This window comes from Panthera leo, chromosome D1 (genome assembly GCF_018350215.1).
Source record: "Panthera leo isolate Ple1 chromosome D1, P.leo_Ple1_pat1.1, whole genome shotgun sequence".
NCBI classification, from domain to species: domain Eukaryota; kingdom Metazoa; phylum Chordata; class Mammalia; order Carnivora; family Felidae; genus Panthera; species Panthera leo.
Window position 1 is genome coordinate 86,779,821 of NC_056688.1, and position 16,638 is coordinate 86,796,458.

At 34.3% G+C, this 16,638-nt stretch overlaps 1 protein-coding gene across 1 annotated transcript in view; it reads right to left on the reverse strand.

Annotated features, from left to right (window-relative positions):
- CCDC73 (coiled-coil domain containing 73) overlaps positions 1-16,638 on the reverse strand; it is a 141,883-nt gene that overhangs the window by 76,892 nt on the left and 48,353 nt on the right. Inside the window, exons 4-6 of the mRNA XM_042904669.1 lie at positions 8,981-9,052; positions 7,305-7,340; positions 6,346-6,420 (exon numbers count right to left, since the gene is read on the reverse strand). Coding sequence (XP_042760603.1) covers positions 6,346-6,420; positions 7,305-7,340; positions 8,981-9,052 — 183 coding nt within the window. The remainder of the gene's footprint in view (positions 1-6,345; positions 6,421-7,304; positions 7,341-8,980; positions 9,053-16,638) is intronic.

A 16,638-nucleotide genomic window follows, 5' to 3' on the forward strand; every position in this document is an offset into this window, starting at 1 on the left:
AGTTCTTCAAATTGAAACAAAAACATGCCAAGCAGCAATGCAAAAGCATATGGAAGAATAATTCTCATTTGTAAAGGTAAACATATAGACAAATACAGAATAATTGAAGACTGATATGTTAGTACATAAATTATATGTACTTAAAACCCTTATATAAAAGTTACAAAAATTAAAATTTGTTCATGAATACACAATATAAAAAGAAGCAAACCCTGGCCTATAAGAACACAAAGTTCAGGGGTAGTCAAAGTGTAGTGTTTTCGTATGCAATTAAAGTTGTTACCAACTTAAAGCAACTATAACTACAAAATATTTTATGTAAGTCTTCATATAAGCATAAGAATAAAAACCTACAATATATAGACAAAAGATAAAGAGAAAAAAATCAAAATCACTACAGAAACATCACATAACAAAGGAAGACGAGAAGAAGAGATACACAAAACAACTACAAAACAGACAGAAAACAATTTATAAAATGACATCAGTAATTCTACACCTAGCAATAATTACTTTAAATGTCAATGGATTAAACTTTCCAACCAAAAGACATAGAGTGATCGAATGGTTTCAAAAAATGAACATGATCAAGTGATATATGGCAGTCCCCACTTATCTGTGATTTCACTTCCCATGGTTTCAATTACCCACAGTCAAATGCAGTTGGGAGCAGACGATTCCCTTCTGATGTGTCATTAGAAGGTTAATAGGAGCCCAACACTATGTCACTGATTCCCACATCATTCACCTCACTTCATCTCATCCCATAGGCATTTTATCATCTCACATCATCACAAGAAAAGTGAGTTTAGTACAATAAGACATTTTGAGAGAGGAAAAAAAAGGGAAAGAAAGAAATCATATTCACATAACATTTATATTATTATAATTATTTTATATTATTAGTTATTTTTGGTAATCTCTTACTGTGCCTAATTTACTTGATTATGGGTATTTATGTGTAGAAAAAGAACATAGTATATTTAGGGTTCAGTACTCTCCACGGTTTCAGGACTCCACTGGGGGTCTAGAAACATACCCTCCATAGATAAAGGGAGACTACTATACTACTTACAAGAGACTCACTTTAGATTTAAGGACACAAATAAGCTGACAGTACAGAGATGAAAGAAATACCAGACAGAAACCAAAAATAAAGCAGGGGTGGGCTATATTTATATCATACAAAATAGACTTTAAGTCAAAAACTGTCTCTGGAGACAAAAAAAGGTCATTATATAATGCTAAATGGTCAGTCAATTCAACAAGAAGCTTTAACGATTATATATGCACTCAGCATCAGAGCACCTAAATACATAAAGCAAATATCAACAGACCTGAAGAGAGAAATTGACAGAAATACAATAATAGTAGGAGACTTTACTACCTCACTTACAATAATGTACAGAACATCCAGACAGAAAATCTATCATGCAACAGTTGACTTAAACCTCACTATGGGTCAAATGGACCTAACAGATATACACAGAACTTTTCACCCTACAGCAGAATATACATTCTTCTCAAGTACACATGAAACATTCTCAGGATAGATCATGTTGGGTCACAAAATAAGTCTTAACAAATTTAAGAAGATCAAAATCATACCAAATATCTTTTCTACCCACAGTGGAATGAAACAAGAATCAACAACAGTAAGCAAACAGGAAATTCACAACTATGTGGAAACTAAACACTCTTGAACAATCATGTCAAAAAAAAAAGAATTTAAAAGTATCTTAAGATATGCAAAAACAATAACACAACATACCAAAACTTATGGGATGCAGCAAAAGCAGTACTAATGGGTGTTTTTATAATATAAATGCCTACCTTGAAAAAAGAAATATTTCAAATAAACAATCTAATTTTACATCTCAAAGAACTAGAAAAAGCAAGAACCCCAAAACCAGCAAAAGAAAATAATACATATTAGAACAGAAATAAATAATAAATAGAAAAACAATCAGAAAAAAAATCACCAAACTAAGAGTTATTCTTTTGGAAGGATAAATTAAACAAAAAGAGAGGAGATCCAAATCAATAAAATCAGAAATGGAAGGAGACATCACAATGGATGACTCATAAATAAAAAGAAACAACCACACATCAACAAACTGGATAACCTAGAAGAAATGGATAAATTCTTAGAAACACACAGTCTAACAAAACTGAAGAAAGAGGAAACAGAAAGCGTAAATATAGTGGTAACTAAGAAGGAAATTGAATCAGTAATTAAAAATCTACCAAGATGGGGCGCCTGGGTGGCGCAGTCAGTTAAGCGTCCGACTTCAGCCAGGTCACGATCTCGCAGTCCGTGAGTTCGAGCCCCGCGTCAGGCTCTGGGCTGATGGCTCGGAGCCTGGAGCCTGTTTCCGATTCTGTGTCTCCCTCTCTCTCTGACCCTCCCCCGTTCATGCTCTGTCTCTCTCTGTCCCAAAAATTAAAAAAAAAAAAAAAAAAAAAAAAAAAAAAAAAAAATCTACCAAGAAAGAAAATCCCCAAACCAGATAGCTTCATGGATGAATTCTACCAAACATCTGAAGAATTAATACACCAACCCTTAAGTTCTTCCAAAATACAGAAAAGGAGGGAATACTTCCTAACTCATTTTATGAGGTCCACATCACTCTTATAACAAAGTCAAAGACAACACAAGAAAAGAAAACTATAGGCCAATATACCTGATGAACACAGATGCAAAAATCTTCAATAAAATTCTAGCAAACCAAATAACAGCATGTTAAAGTTTCATACACCATGACCAAGTGGGATTTATCCCTGAGCTGCCAGATGGTCCAGCATATGCAAATCATTCAATGTGATATATCACATTAACAACAACAACAAAAAAAACCCACATGTTCATCTCAATATGATATAGAAAATACATTTGACAAAATTTAACACCCATCCATGATAAAAACTCTCAATAAAATAGGTACACAAGGTAACACCTAAACACAATAAAGGCCTACAAAAAGTCCACAGTAAACATCATAATCAATTCAGTATAAGGCATGGATGCTCACTCTTACTACTTCTATTCAAAACAGTGCTGAAGTCCTAGCTAGAGCAATTAGACAAGAAAAAGAAATAAAAGGCATCCAAATCAGAAAGAAGTGAAATTATCCATTTGAAGATGACATGATCAGATATGTAGAAAACCCTAAAGACTCAACAAAAACACTCTTAGAATAAATGAATACAGTAAAGTTGTAGGACACAAAATCAACATACAAAAATCAGCCATATTTCTAACACAAACAACAAACTATCCAAAAAGGAAATTAAGAAAACTATCTCATTCATAGTAATTAAAAATTTTTTCAGGAATAAATTTAACCAAAGAAGTAAAATGTTTGTACACTGAATATTATAAAACATTGATGAAAGAAATTTAAAAAGACAGGTAAGAAGAAAAACATCCTATGTTCATGGATAGAAGAATTAATATTTAAAATGTCCCTATTACCCAAAATGATCTACCAATTCAATGGAATCCCCATCAAAATCACAATGTTGATCTCTACAGACATAGAATAATCCTAAAATTCATACAAACCACGAAAGGCCCTAAAACCAGAAAATCATAGCTGAAGCAATCCTGAGCAAGATGAACAAAGCTAGAGGCATCATGCTTCCTGATTTCAAAATCCATTTCAAAGCTATAGTAATCCAAACAGTATGATACTGCTACAAAAACACACATACTGGTTAATGGATCAGAATAGAGAGAATAGAAATCCATGCAACTACAGCTAACTGATCTTCAACAAGGGTACCAAGAATATATAATGGGGAAAAGATATTCCTCAAAAAATGGTACTGGAAAAACTGGATATCCACATGCAGAAAAATGAAATCAGACCCTTATCTTGCATCATATACAAAATTTCATACTATATACAAAAATCAACTCAAAATGGATTAAAGACTTAAACATAAGACCTGAAACCATAAAACTACCAGAAGAAAAACCACAGGAGAAGAACTTCTTGGCATTAGTCTAGGCAGTGATTTTTTTTTAATTTTTTTTTTTTTTAACATTTATTTATTTGTGAGACTGAGAGAGACAGAGCATGAGCAGGGGAGGGTCAGAGAGAGAGGGAGACACAGAATCCAAAACAGGCTCCAGGCTCTGAGCTGTCAGCCCAGAGCCTGATGCGGGGCTCGAACTCACGGACCGCGAGATCATGACCTGAGCCAAAGTCGGACGCCCAACCGACTGAGCCACCCAGGTGCCCCGGCAGTGATTTTTTGAATATGACACCAAAAGCACAAACAACAAAAGCAAAAACAGACTACTGGAATTACATGAAACTAAAAAGCTTCTGCAATCAAAGGAAATAATCAACAGACTGAAAACTCAACCTACAGAATGGGAGAAACATTTGCAAACCATGTATCTGACTGGGGTTAACATCCAAAATGTATCAGGAGCTTGTACACTCCCCAGCAACAAAACAAAACCAATTTAAAAGACAGGCTAAGGACATGAAAGATTTTTCTAGAAGACTAATGGCCAACACATATATGAAAAGGTACTCAACATCACTACTCATCAGGGAAATACAAGGTCAAACCCAATGAGGTATCACCTTACACCTATTAGAATGGCATGATCAGAAAGACAAGAGATAACAAGGTTTGTGAGAATGTGAAGAAAAGGGAAACTTTGTCCTACTTTAATCAACTAAAGAAAGAAAGTGTATCATATGTTTAAACAAATCCACACTATGGTGTGAATTACCTGATTAAGGTAGTGACCATCAGGATCCTTCCATCATAAAAATGTATTTTACTCTTTGTAATTAATGTTATCTATAAGGTGATACTTTTTTTTTCCCAATATATGAAGTTTATTGTCAAATTGGTTTCCATACAACACCCAGTGCTCATCCCAAAAGGTTCCCTCCTCAATACCCATCGCCCACCCTCCCCTCCCTCCCACCCCCCATCAACCCTCAGTTTTTTCTCAGTTTTTAAGAGTCTCTTGTGCTTTGGCTCTCTTCCACTCTAACCTCTTTTTTTTTTTTTTCCTTCCCCTCCCCCATGGGTTTCCGTTAAGTTTCTCAGGATCCACATAAGAGTGAAACAATATGGTATCTGTCTTTCTCTGTATGGCTTATTTCACTTAGCATCACACTCTCCAGTTCCATCCACATTGCTACAAAGGACCATATTTCATTCTTTCTCATTGCCATGTAGTACTCCATTGTGTATATAAACCACAATTTCTTTATCCATTCATCAGTTGATGGACATTTAGGCTCTTTCCATAATTTGTCTATTGTTGAGAGTGCTGCTATAAACATTGGGGTACAAGTGCCCTATAGGGTGATACTTCAAAACCAGGTATTTTCTCCCCCAACAATCTTCGTTTTTCCTTGTCTCTCATTTTATTGCTTATCTTTCCCCCTAGAATGGAAACCATAAAAGCAAAATTTTTGTCCCTTTTTATTCATTGTTATATCTCCAGGGCTTAGAACACTGCTTGGCATACTGTACACCTTCAATAAATATATTTAATGAATCATCATTAGTTGATAATTGATGAGTTGATTACCATCAGTTGATATCATCTATATTCTGTATGAGGCTGTGAACAACCTAAAGGCAAATGTGATGTTTTTGTCATCTCAGTATTGGCAGAAAATAAGCACAGTACTGAGAAAGTAATGATGACTTGCTTAATGCTATTTTATTTTAACTTTTAAGGACCACAGATAATCAGTTTTAATATATAGGCCTGACTTGGTTTTTTCATCTACAGAGTGTTAAAAATAACACACGTCTATTTAATTATATTATAGTAAGAAATAATGAAGTTATTTTAATGTTTCTTTTTCATTTTTTACATTTTTATTTGAGAGAGAGAGAGCAAACACAACTGGGGATGGGGGGGAGAGAGAAAGAGAGAGAAAGAGAGAGAAAGAGAGAGAGAGAGAAAGAGAGAGAGAGAGAAAGAGAGAGAGAGAGAAAGAGAGAGAGAGAGAGAGAGAGAGAGAGAGAGAGAGAGAGAGAGAGATTAAGCAGGCTCCACACTTTGCATGGAGCCTGACATGGGCTCAATCCCACAGCCCCGGCCGGGATCATGACCTGAGCAGAAATCAAGAGTTAGACACTCAACCCATGAGCCACCCAGGTGCCCCTAATATTTCTTTTTAAAATAAAAGATGAGGAAAAATCCTAATTTGAAATTCAAGGCTTTCAGGAAAAAATTACCGTTGTATACGAACTTTTACCAGCTTTGTTTTGCTAATTTACATGTTTAGTGGACATTTTACTAATACAAAGCTAAAATACCAAACTATTTTTTAAAGCAATGCTCAGTTACTTTACCTGTAATGCTTTTAATGTTTCTTTCAATCCTTCTATTTCTTTCTCTTTTATTTCTGTAGCAAGTTGATATTTTCCCTTTAAGTAAAAAAAAAAAACCTATATTTCAGTATTTTCCAGTGTAAATGAAATATTATTAATGGGGAAAATACAAAAGCTCAAGAACCAAAACCTCTACTTTAAAACTAACACCTCGCAGGCTTTAAACCTGGATCTGCACCAAAATTTACATTTCTAATGACTTCAAAATATCACGAAATTACCATAAGGCCTTTACAAGATGACAAATATCATGAAATGAAAAATCATAACAAATCATTTTATCATTAGAGCATTCCTGAGAATTTATGGACACTATATAATTATTTAATTCATATAGCTAGAATAAATATATCCTAATTAATAAGATACATACAAGTATATTTGTCTTATAAAGATATAGGAGAATTTTTTAAAAGGTGTTTATAAATAGTATGTTCACTGATATAATAAAAACATATATTAACTATTAAGTAGGGAAAATATTTAATGCCAGGTGAGTTTCTAGGATTGCTCAGGGTGGTATCTTCTTTTCCAGTTGCATCTGGTCTGCATCCAGATGAAAATCATTTTAATTTTTTTTAAATAGGTAATTACATTGATAAAGCACTAAAAATATGGTTAACAGAAACACTGCAATAGAGCATAAAGGGCATTAATTCGGAGGCTGAAGAGATATGGGTTCTAGTCTCAACTTTGCCACTTTAAAATGGGAGCTTCAGCAAGTTCTTTAATCTTGCTAGGTTTCAGTATTATCAACTGTAAACTAACAGGTAACATGAGTTCCTTGGGTCTTTCTGTTTCTAAGATTTCAAAGAATTAACATTCTCCATTTGTCTATTATTAATGTTTTTCATTATGGTGCACAACTAATAATGAATGCATTTAACTATGGTTTAAATTATTAAAAAATTAATAAGTACCTTTTCTTCTTCCAAGGCACACATCTTCATTTTCAACTGATAAACAATTTTAAAAATTAAAATACAGGTAAGTAAACAGTTAACAGTGATTTACACTGGTCAGTGAGACTACAAAAATATTTTACACATCTATATTGTTTGAACTTAATACAATGTGAATGTGCTACTTTCACACATGAGAAAATAATGAAATATATAAAAGGCGGCAAAAAGCCAGTCACCAAAAGAAATGAACAATTTAATCAAATTGATTAGAGACATCAATCACCCTTGAAAATTTAGTTTTTCCTTCCAGAAGTTTTTTTTCTTTGATGTTTCAATATTTTGCCATCTACTCATAAATAATGACATGCAACATTTTCTGAAGGCACACTTTTATGAAATGACTATCATTTGAATTGGCATTGACATATTTTCTGAAATTTTTTAAAAGATGCATGTAGCAGTCTAATAAATAAATAGGGATATTCTAAAACAGAGGAACCAAAGTCAACATGACAAAGAAAACTAATTAAATATCCCAAGCAACACAAGGATACCAGGCAAGACTGTCAAGAAATACAATTTTCCTTGGAATTTCTCCATCTCATTTTCCATATCCCTTACAGTGCTCATTCAAGAATCAAGAAATGGAGAGTGGTAGGTAGGGGAGAAGAGGAGAAAAAACAAACAAAAACATAGGAGAAAAAGAACCCAAGAGCACTTTTAAACTACCATTCAGATATCTGGATATTCTTATCTTGCCCAAAGTCCCCTATGATAAGTAAGAGAGACACAAACTTGCCTTCTCCTAGAGAATACTATGTGGTATATTTGGCTTAGTCTTCAAATAAAACTTCCATAACTTTGGTGAGGCCATCTCAGACTAAAAGGAAGAAAGTTTATCGTCTGCTTAAACAAAACCACACTACAGTGTGAATTACAAATAACTTTGGTCAACTAGTGACTTACTTTATACAGGATGTATTTCTTTTTATGCATTTCTCTTTCTAAATACACACACACTTAAAGACAAAAGAGAGGGAAGGAAAAAGGGGGAAAATGGTGATGCTAGAATGGCTATAAGGAAAAACACTTCCTGAGAATATTTTCCATGAGCACATTTGAAGTAGTAGAGCTATAAAACTCAAAACAACTGAAGGAGTTGCTATTCATTTTTTAAAAATCTTTTACATACGTACATACATACATATGTATGTATGTACATATGTATGTATATGTTTTTCTCTGCTCTTTCTTAGATGCTGATAGTATTTATGGAGATTTCGGTGCATAATAGTCACATCTGCTCATCTTTCACATCGCTCTACGTGCATCTCATTCTATTTCTGGCCTGGATACAGGAAGAAAGCAAAAAAGGTAAGATCCTAGGATACTCTAACCAAAGAGAAAGGGAAGAATGGAGAGAAAGAAGAAGAGCACACAAAAACTAACCTAATTTACTTAGGACAGATGAAAACATATCTCCAAAGAAAACAATTTTCTAAGTTGTTTCCTTAACTAGCTCTTTCTAACTACATTACTCTTTATTGTCGGTTGTGATTCAAAATGACTTTATTTCCTGCTTCCATTAGTACTCTTTTGTCTTCAGTGAGTATGCAGAACAACTTAGCATAATATTCATATGGGAGCACAGGAGATGAAATATTTGAAACTGGTGTTTGTCTATCCTTTACCTGCTTTTTAAAAGCTGCCATTGCTTCTTTGTGTTGCTTTGCTAATGTTTCCTTTTGATTCTGAAGAGTTTCCTATTTTAAAAATTATGAAAAGTTAAAACATAAATTTGAGCAACTGAAAGTTTTAACTTTTAATTGAATTCACAATTTAAATAAAAGTTAAACATATTTATTGTATGTATTATTGTATGCTCTTGAAATGCAACTTTAATCCAAGTCTATGATTTTTTACCTGTCATGGAATCAGCATACAATAATTTTGCTTCCAGTTGCTTTTCATGATAAAACGCATTGATTTAAAATTGTTTAAACAACTCTAAACATGGCTGACTCCAAAGCTTTCTTCAAGAAAATACCTTTCATCAAAAGTTATTAAAATTAATAGTATACAATTAGTCTATAATCCTTTAGAGTTCCCAAAGAAACCCATTTTATTATCTAGGCACAAATGTTCACATGACGACATAATTCTTTAAATTCACCAAAATAATTTTTTATAAAATCAAAACTACTACAGGGCATTTTTTTAAAATACACATATATGATTCCATTTCTTTTTTTTCCTTCTCTCCCTCCTTTTTTGATAGAAGTTGTGTTCTGTCCTTTAGATTCAAGATGACTTCAAACTTTCTTTTTCTATGTTATTGAATAATTCTCATAATTTAAAGCCATTAGATCTAAAAGTGGGAACCACTTCAAATGTTTCTGTTATTTGACTCCGTGTTTCTAAATATATGTTGATTTATCTACTTAAAAATTTTATCTACTGACTTCCTATTATGATAGGTGGGAGTTTAGCTTTCTTGTACAACCATTACCTAACATCTGCTCCCTCTATTCTTCCAACAGTTACTAAAAATTGTGACTTCACTTTTCAGTAATTATACTATCATGACTGTGCAATTTTTATTCAGTGCTCAGCCATATAATATACCATAATTACATTTCTATCTAACACAGCTTTTTATTTTTTCTAAAGTTAGCAATTACTTTAAAATATTTTAATTATTGGGGCACCTGGGTGGCTCAGTCGGTTAAGCGTCCGACTTCGGCTCAGGTCACGATCTCGCGGTATGTGAGTTCAACCCCCGCGTCAGGCTCTGTGCTGACTGCTCAGAGCCTGGAGCCTGTTTCAGATTCTGTGTCTCCCTCTCTCTCTGACCCTCCCCCGTTCATGCTGTCTCTCTCTGTCTCAAAAATAAATAAATGTTAAAAAAACATTTAAAAAAAATATATTTTAATTATTGGGGCACCTGGCCGGCTTAGTCAGAAGAACATGTGACTTCTGTTTACATACTAGATTCCTTTCTCCAATGCTAATGGGAGTGGTGACCTACAGGAGAAAATAATATGTCTCACTTGAGAATCCAAGGGTAACAGTTGTAGGCTAAAACAGTAGGGAGTATCTCTGGATTATTAGAGATATTCACTATCTGAGTAGCTCTTCAGCTTTGGGGTCGTGAGTTTGGGCCCCACACTGGGTATAGAGATTACTAAAAAAAAAAAAAAAATTAAAATTAAAAAAATATTTTAATTTTTATAGGCTAAATTTTAAAAATAATACTGCCAGTTCCCAGATGTGTACCAATGATTCATATTCTCAAATGAAAAAGTAAATTGAATGGAAAAAGCAAAGTGAGAAGATCCCAAGAATGGCTTAGGAAATCACAAACTGCACAGGAAACCAGACAGGTTTAGACAAGCTGTAGATGTTGGACAAAATCTTTCAGAGGCTGTTGGCCAGTTTTCTGTGAAAATAATTTACACTCTAAAGCACTCCCGCAAGCAAGGAAAGAATTTATTGAAGACCTCAGGGACAGTTCGTTGAGGAGTACATTCTGAAGTACATGTGACCTCTAGCTTTCTCCTCACTTTTTTGTGAACAGCCTTAAATCTGGAAATAGGAGATTTAATGCGCAACCAAAACTAGAATGGGAAATAGCCCCATCACTAGATCTCCAAATCCAGCTGTTCAAAAAGCCTTACAACAAAAGCAAAATGAACTGGAAGTCTTATAGATAAAACAGCTTAATGTTCCCACTTCAGTCATCAAGCACTGAAGGAGTGAGCATTTTGGTAAAGACACTTGTAGATATTTATTATAATCGGAAAGGCCACTGGGGAAAAAACTCTCCTGAACTAGCTAAGAAAATGAAGGGGGAAAAAAATCAAGTGGACAAATCAATGATACTGCTCTGAGGGAAAATCATGTATCCAACTTCCCATTTTATCCTCAAACTTGCAAAGAGAAATTTCTCTAAATATTAAAAGAAACCTTGCAAACATTTTACTCATACCATCAATCCTGCCATCATCACATAATCTCTTCCTCAGAGTCAATGAACTACTCAGATAGTGAATATCTCTAATAATCCAGAGATATTCCCTACTGTTTTAGCCTACAACTGTTATCCTTGGATTCTCAAGTGAGACATATTATTTTCTCCTTTATGTCACCACACCCATTAGCATCGGAGAACGGAATCTAGTATGTAAACTAGAATTGCAAAATTAAATTCTTGCCTGATTTTTTTTTTTAGATCTCTGAGGATTTTTCTATTTGTAATCAGATTACAGCTATATTTGAATATTGACTACTGGTACCTTTGACATGATCAAACCAAATTAAGATCTCTATGAAGTGGCACTCTTTGTGGGCAAAATGTCTTACTGATATTAGCAGCAAACCTCCACCTAACTTTACATAATATCTCTAAAACCAGAAGTTAAGAATTAAAATGAATAGTCCAAAACCTAAGAGAACGGATAAATCACACTTTATGCCAGTCTTTGAACATTGTTGTTTTCCAGTCAAGAAACTCAATGGGTGAAGATAAAGATCTGTTCAAGACAAATAAATAAAATAACCGTAGCCCCAATTCTTTGCAGTAGTAAGCCCAGATACTATTTTATCTTCAGTGCTACCCGACTTTACATACTTTACCACTATAAATACACATTTTGCTTTCTATAGTGTCCCTTTAGATCAAGATGGTGTGACTATTTTGTCTTGGGAAAGTCAACAATTTATCTAGATAGCTATGCCTCAAGGGTTTACTGAAGAAGCTTAAGGAACTTAAATTTCTCTGTAACTCTACTCTTATACAATATATGGGCAAGTTTTCATTATTCTAAAGATGAGAAGAGCTCTAAAACTAACTCCATTTAACTACTTACTGCTTTAGCTCAAAAAGGACATGCAAATTCCAAAGAAAGTTTAGAATTTTGTCAGAATAAAATACATTATTTAGGGTATGATTTATCCAGTGGGGATAAATCTATCATTCCTGATAAATAAGAAGGTGATTACTAACAGACAATTAAGTTTTCTGGATTTCATTAGCCACTATAGATACTGGGTTCCAAACATTTCTGAAACTGACATCTCTCTATATAATTTAAGTCCTCAATAATGGAACCTCTCCCTTAGGAATGGGAAAGGATGGACAGGAGACAGTAAGTCAAAGGCATAAGAAGAAATAAAGGTCTCAGTAAAGGTAAATACACGGGCAATTTAAAAAGCTAGTTTTATTATAACTTTGGTTTGCAAATCCACACTTTGCTTTCTACATAATTTAAGTGACGAATGCATTTTTAAGATTATTAATTTATGGTGACACTGCTGCTGTTCTTGCTTTGGCTCATGCTGCTGTCATCCAATGCAGCCATGCAGCCCCTACCCAGCTGCCACCTCCAGGAGCTGCTGCACTGCGTGGGCAACCAAACCGCTGGGCGAGAGGCAGTAGGGCCCCCGGACCTTCAGGGCCAGCTGCTGCACCTCCTGCAGGCCAATGGTAACCATGCAGCCAGCATCTTGACCAAGGGCTGCCGTGCAAGCACAGAGCCAGCCGGGCGCTCCTGCCCCTGGTACAGTTGTCCCGCAGCAGCTGCCCTGTCTGTAGCGCCCAGGGCAGTCTGGGGTCTGAGCCCTTGCTCAGGCCCCGTCCTAGCCTGGCCCTCTTCCTCCTGCCTGCCCAGTGTCAGCCCCTAAAATAAGGGCAAAAAAGACAAGTCTCTGTTAGTGTGAAAAAAAAATTGTTTTTAATTTATGCTATGAGGCACACAATATATAAAGATGTAGTATCAACAACTGGATAGAGCTGTAAAGAAGCAGAGTTCTTTTATGTTGTTGAAGTTAGGCTGATATAAATTCAAATTAGAATGTTGATGACAGATGCTAACTATAATTCCCATGGTAATCAAAAAGGAAACGGCGACAGAATATACACAAAAGGAAATGAGAATTAAATTTAAATGTTTTACTACAACAAATAAACACAAAAGGTAACAGTAATGCAAGAAATGAGGGACAAAAAAGCTGTAAGGCAATTAAAAAACAAATACCAAAATGAAAGAAAGCAGTCACTCCTTATCAGGAATTACTTAAATGTACATAGATTAAATTCTCCAATCAAAAACCAAATATTGGCAGAATGAATAAACAACATAACTCAACTATAAGAGATTCACTTTATATCCAAAGACACAAACAGGTTACAAGTAAAAGTATGCAAAAAGATATTCCAAGCAAATAACCAAACAACAGAACAAAAAGACACAATGGAAAATAGACTTCAAAAAGGGGTGGGGTGCCTGGGTGGCTCAGTGGGTTAATCCTCTGACTTCAGCCCAGGTCATGATCTCATGGTTCATGAGTTAGAGCCCCACATCTGGCTCACTGTTGTCAGCACAGAGCCCTCTTTGGATTCTCTGTCCCCCTCTTTCTCTGCCCCTCCTCCATGCACACACACACGTTCTCTCTCTCTCAAAATAAAAAAAAAAAAAAACATTAAAAAATTTTTCAAAAGGTGACAAAAGACAAAGGATATTATATATTCATAAAACCTTCAATACAACAAGAAGATATAACAATTACAAACACACACCTAATGACAAACCTATAAAAATAGGCAAAAATGGACAGAATTGAAGGGAGAAACAGACAATTCTACAATAATAGTTGGAAATGTCAATAACACATTCTCAATAATGGATAGGACAACCAGACAGAAGTAAAGGAATAGAGGACTTAAACAACAGAGTAATCCAACTAGAGCTAACAAATATAAAAAACACCCTACCCCAAAACAACAGAATACATATTCTTCTCAAGCGCACATGGGACATTTTCCAGGATTGATCATGTTAGGCCACAAATTAAGTCTCAACACATTTGAAAAGATATATATCATGCAAAGTGTCTTCTCTGACCACAATGGGATGAAGAAATCAATAGAAGAAGGAAACTTGGAAAAATCTGTAAATTTGTGGAAGTTAAACAACAAACTCTTAACCAATGGATTAAAGAAAAGCTCACAAAGGAAATTAGAAAATATTTACAGATGAATGAAAACAAAAATGCAACATACCAAAAGTTATGGGATGCAGCAAAATCAGTGCTTACAGGGAAATTTATAGCTATAAATGTTTACATTAAAAAAAAAAAGGAAAGATCTCAAATCAACAATCTAACTTTATACCTTAAGGAACTACACAGAAAGAACAAATTAAACTCAAAGGTAGTGGAAAGAAGAAAATAATAAACATCAGAGCAGAGATAAATAGAAAAAAGAATAGAGAAATAGAGAAAAGCAGTAAAACCAAAATTGGTTCTTTGAAAAGATCAAACTGACAAACCTTTAGCTAGATGGACCAAGAAAAGACTCAAATTACTAAAATCAGAAATGAAAGTGGGGACATCATTATTGATTCTGGAGAACTAGGCAGGTATATGAGAGTGCTGTGAACTGTACACCAAGAAAGTGGATAACCTAGATAATACGGACAATTCATAGAAATGCAAAACCTACCAACACCAAATAACAAAGAAAAAATCTGTATAGGCCTTTAACTAGTATGGAGAGTGACTCAGTCATCAAAAATATCCCAAGAAATAAAAGTTCTGTACTTAATAGCTTCACAGTGAATTCTATCAAACATTTTAAAAAGAACTAACAGGAATTCTCTAACTTTTCCAAAATTTAAATAGGAGGGAACACTTCCTAACTCATGCTTTGAGACCAGTCTTACCTTGATACCAAAGCCAGATGAAGACACATCAAGAACACTACAGACCAATATCCCTGATGAACATTGATGCAAAAATTCTCAACAAAACACTAGCAAAACAAATTCAGCAGCATATTAAAAGTATCATACACCATGACCAAGTGACTTATCCATGGGATACAAGGATGGTTCAACATATGAAAATCAATCAATGTAATACACACCACATTAACAGAATGAAGGGGGTAGCACATGACCATCACAAAACTGAACACCCTTTCATGATAAAAACAGTCAACAAACTACGAACAGAAGGTAATGACCTCAACATAAGCTATATATGAAAAACCCATACTCAATGAGTATGAAAAACATCATACTCAATGGTGAAAGACTGAGAGCTTTTCCTTTAAGATCAGGAACAAGGCAAGGATGCCTGCTTTCACAACTATGTTCAACACAGTACTGTAAGTCCTAGCCAAAGCAATGAGGCAAGAAAAAGAAATAAAAGACATCCAAATTGGAAAGGAAAAATTAAAATTATCTGTTTGCTGATGATATGATCTTAAACATAGAAAACCCTAAAGATTCCACAAAAAGAAATGCTAGAATAAATGGGTTTAGCAAACTAGCAAAACCTACCAAGAGACAAAGTTACACAGAAATCAGTTATATTTCTACATACTAACAATAAATGAGCTGAAAACAAAATTAAGAAAATAATTCCATTTACAATAGCACCAAAAAACAAACAAACAAAAAAAACCCTTAGGAATTAACCAAAGAAATAAAAGATGTATAAAATGAAAGCTACAAAACACTGCTGAAAGAAACTACAGAAGACACAAATATATGGAAACAAATCCTATGCTCATGGATTAGAAAACTTCATACTGTGAAGATGTCAATACTACCCAAAGTTATCTACAGATTCAGTGCAACCCTACCAAAGTCCAAATGACATTGTTTGCAGAAATGGAAAAATCCATCCTAAAATTCATATGAAATCTCAAGGGACCCCAAATAGTCAATCTCAGAAAAGAATAAAGCTGGGGGACTCAAACTTCCTGATTTTAAAACTTTCTAGGATTCTCAAGTAATCAAAACAGTGTGGTACTGGCATAATGACAGACACATCCACCAACAGAAGAGAATAAAGAGCCCACAGATAAATCCTTATGTACATGGTTAAATGACTATTCAGTCTTGGAAAGGACAATGGGGCTGGGAAAACTGGATATACATATGTAAAAGAATGGAGTTGGACCCTTACCTAACACTGCACATAAAAATTAACTCAAAATGGATCAAAGACCTAAAGGTAAGACCTAAAACCATAGAACTCTTAGAAAAAAACATAGGGCAAAATCTTTTGGACATGATGCCAAAGGCACAAGCAACACACACAAAAAAGACAAATTGGACTCCATGAAAAATTTAAAATCTTGTGCATCAAAAGATACTATTAACAAAGTAAAAAGGCAACCCATGGAAGAAAGGATGTGCAAATCATATTTCTGATATTAATATTCAAAATATATAGAGAACTCCTAGAATGTAACAACAAAAAACAAACCCTATTCAAAATGGGCAAGAATAGACTTTCTTCAAAGAAAATATGTGAATGGCCAAAAGCACATGAAAATATG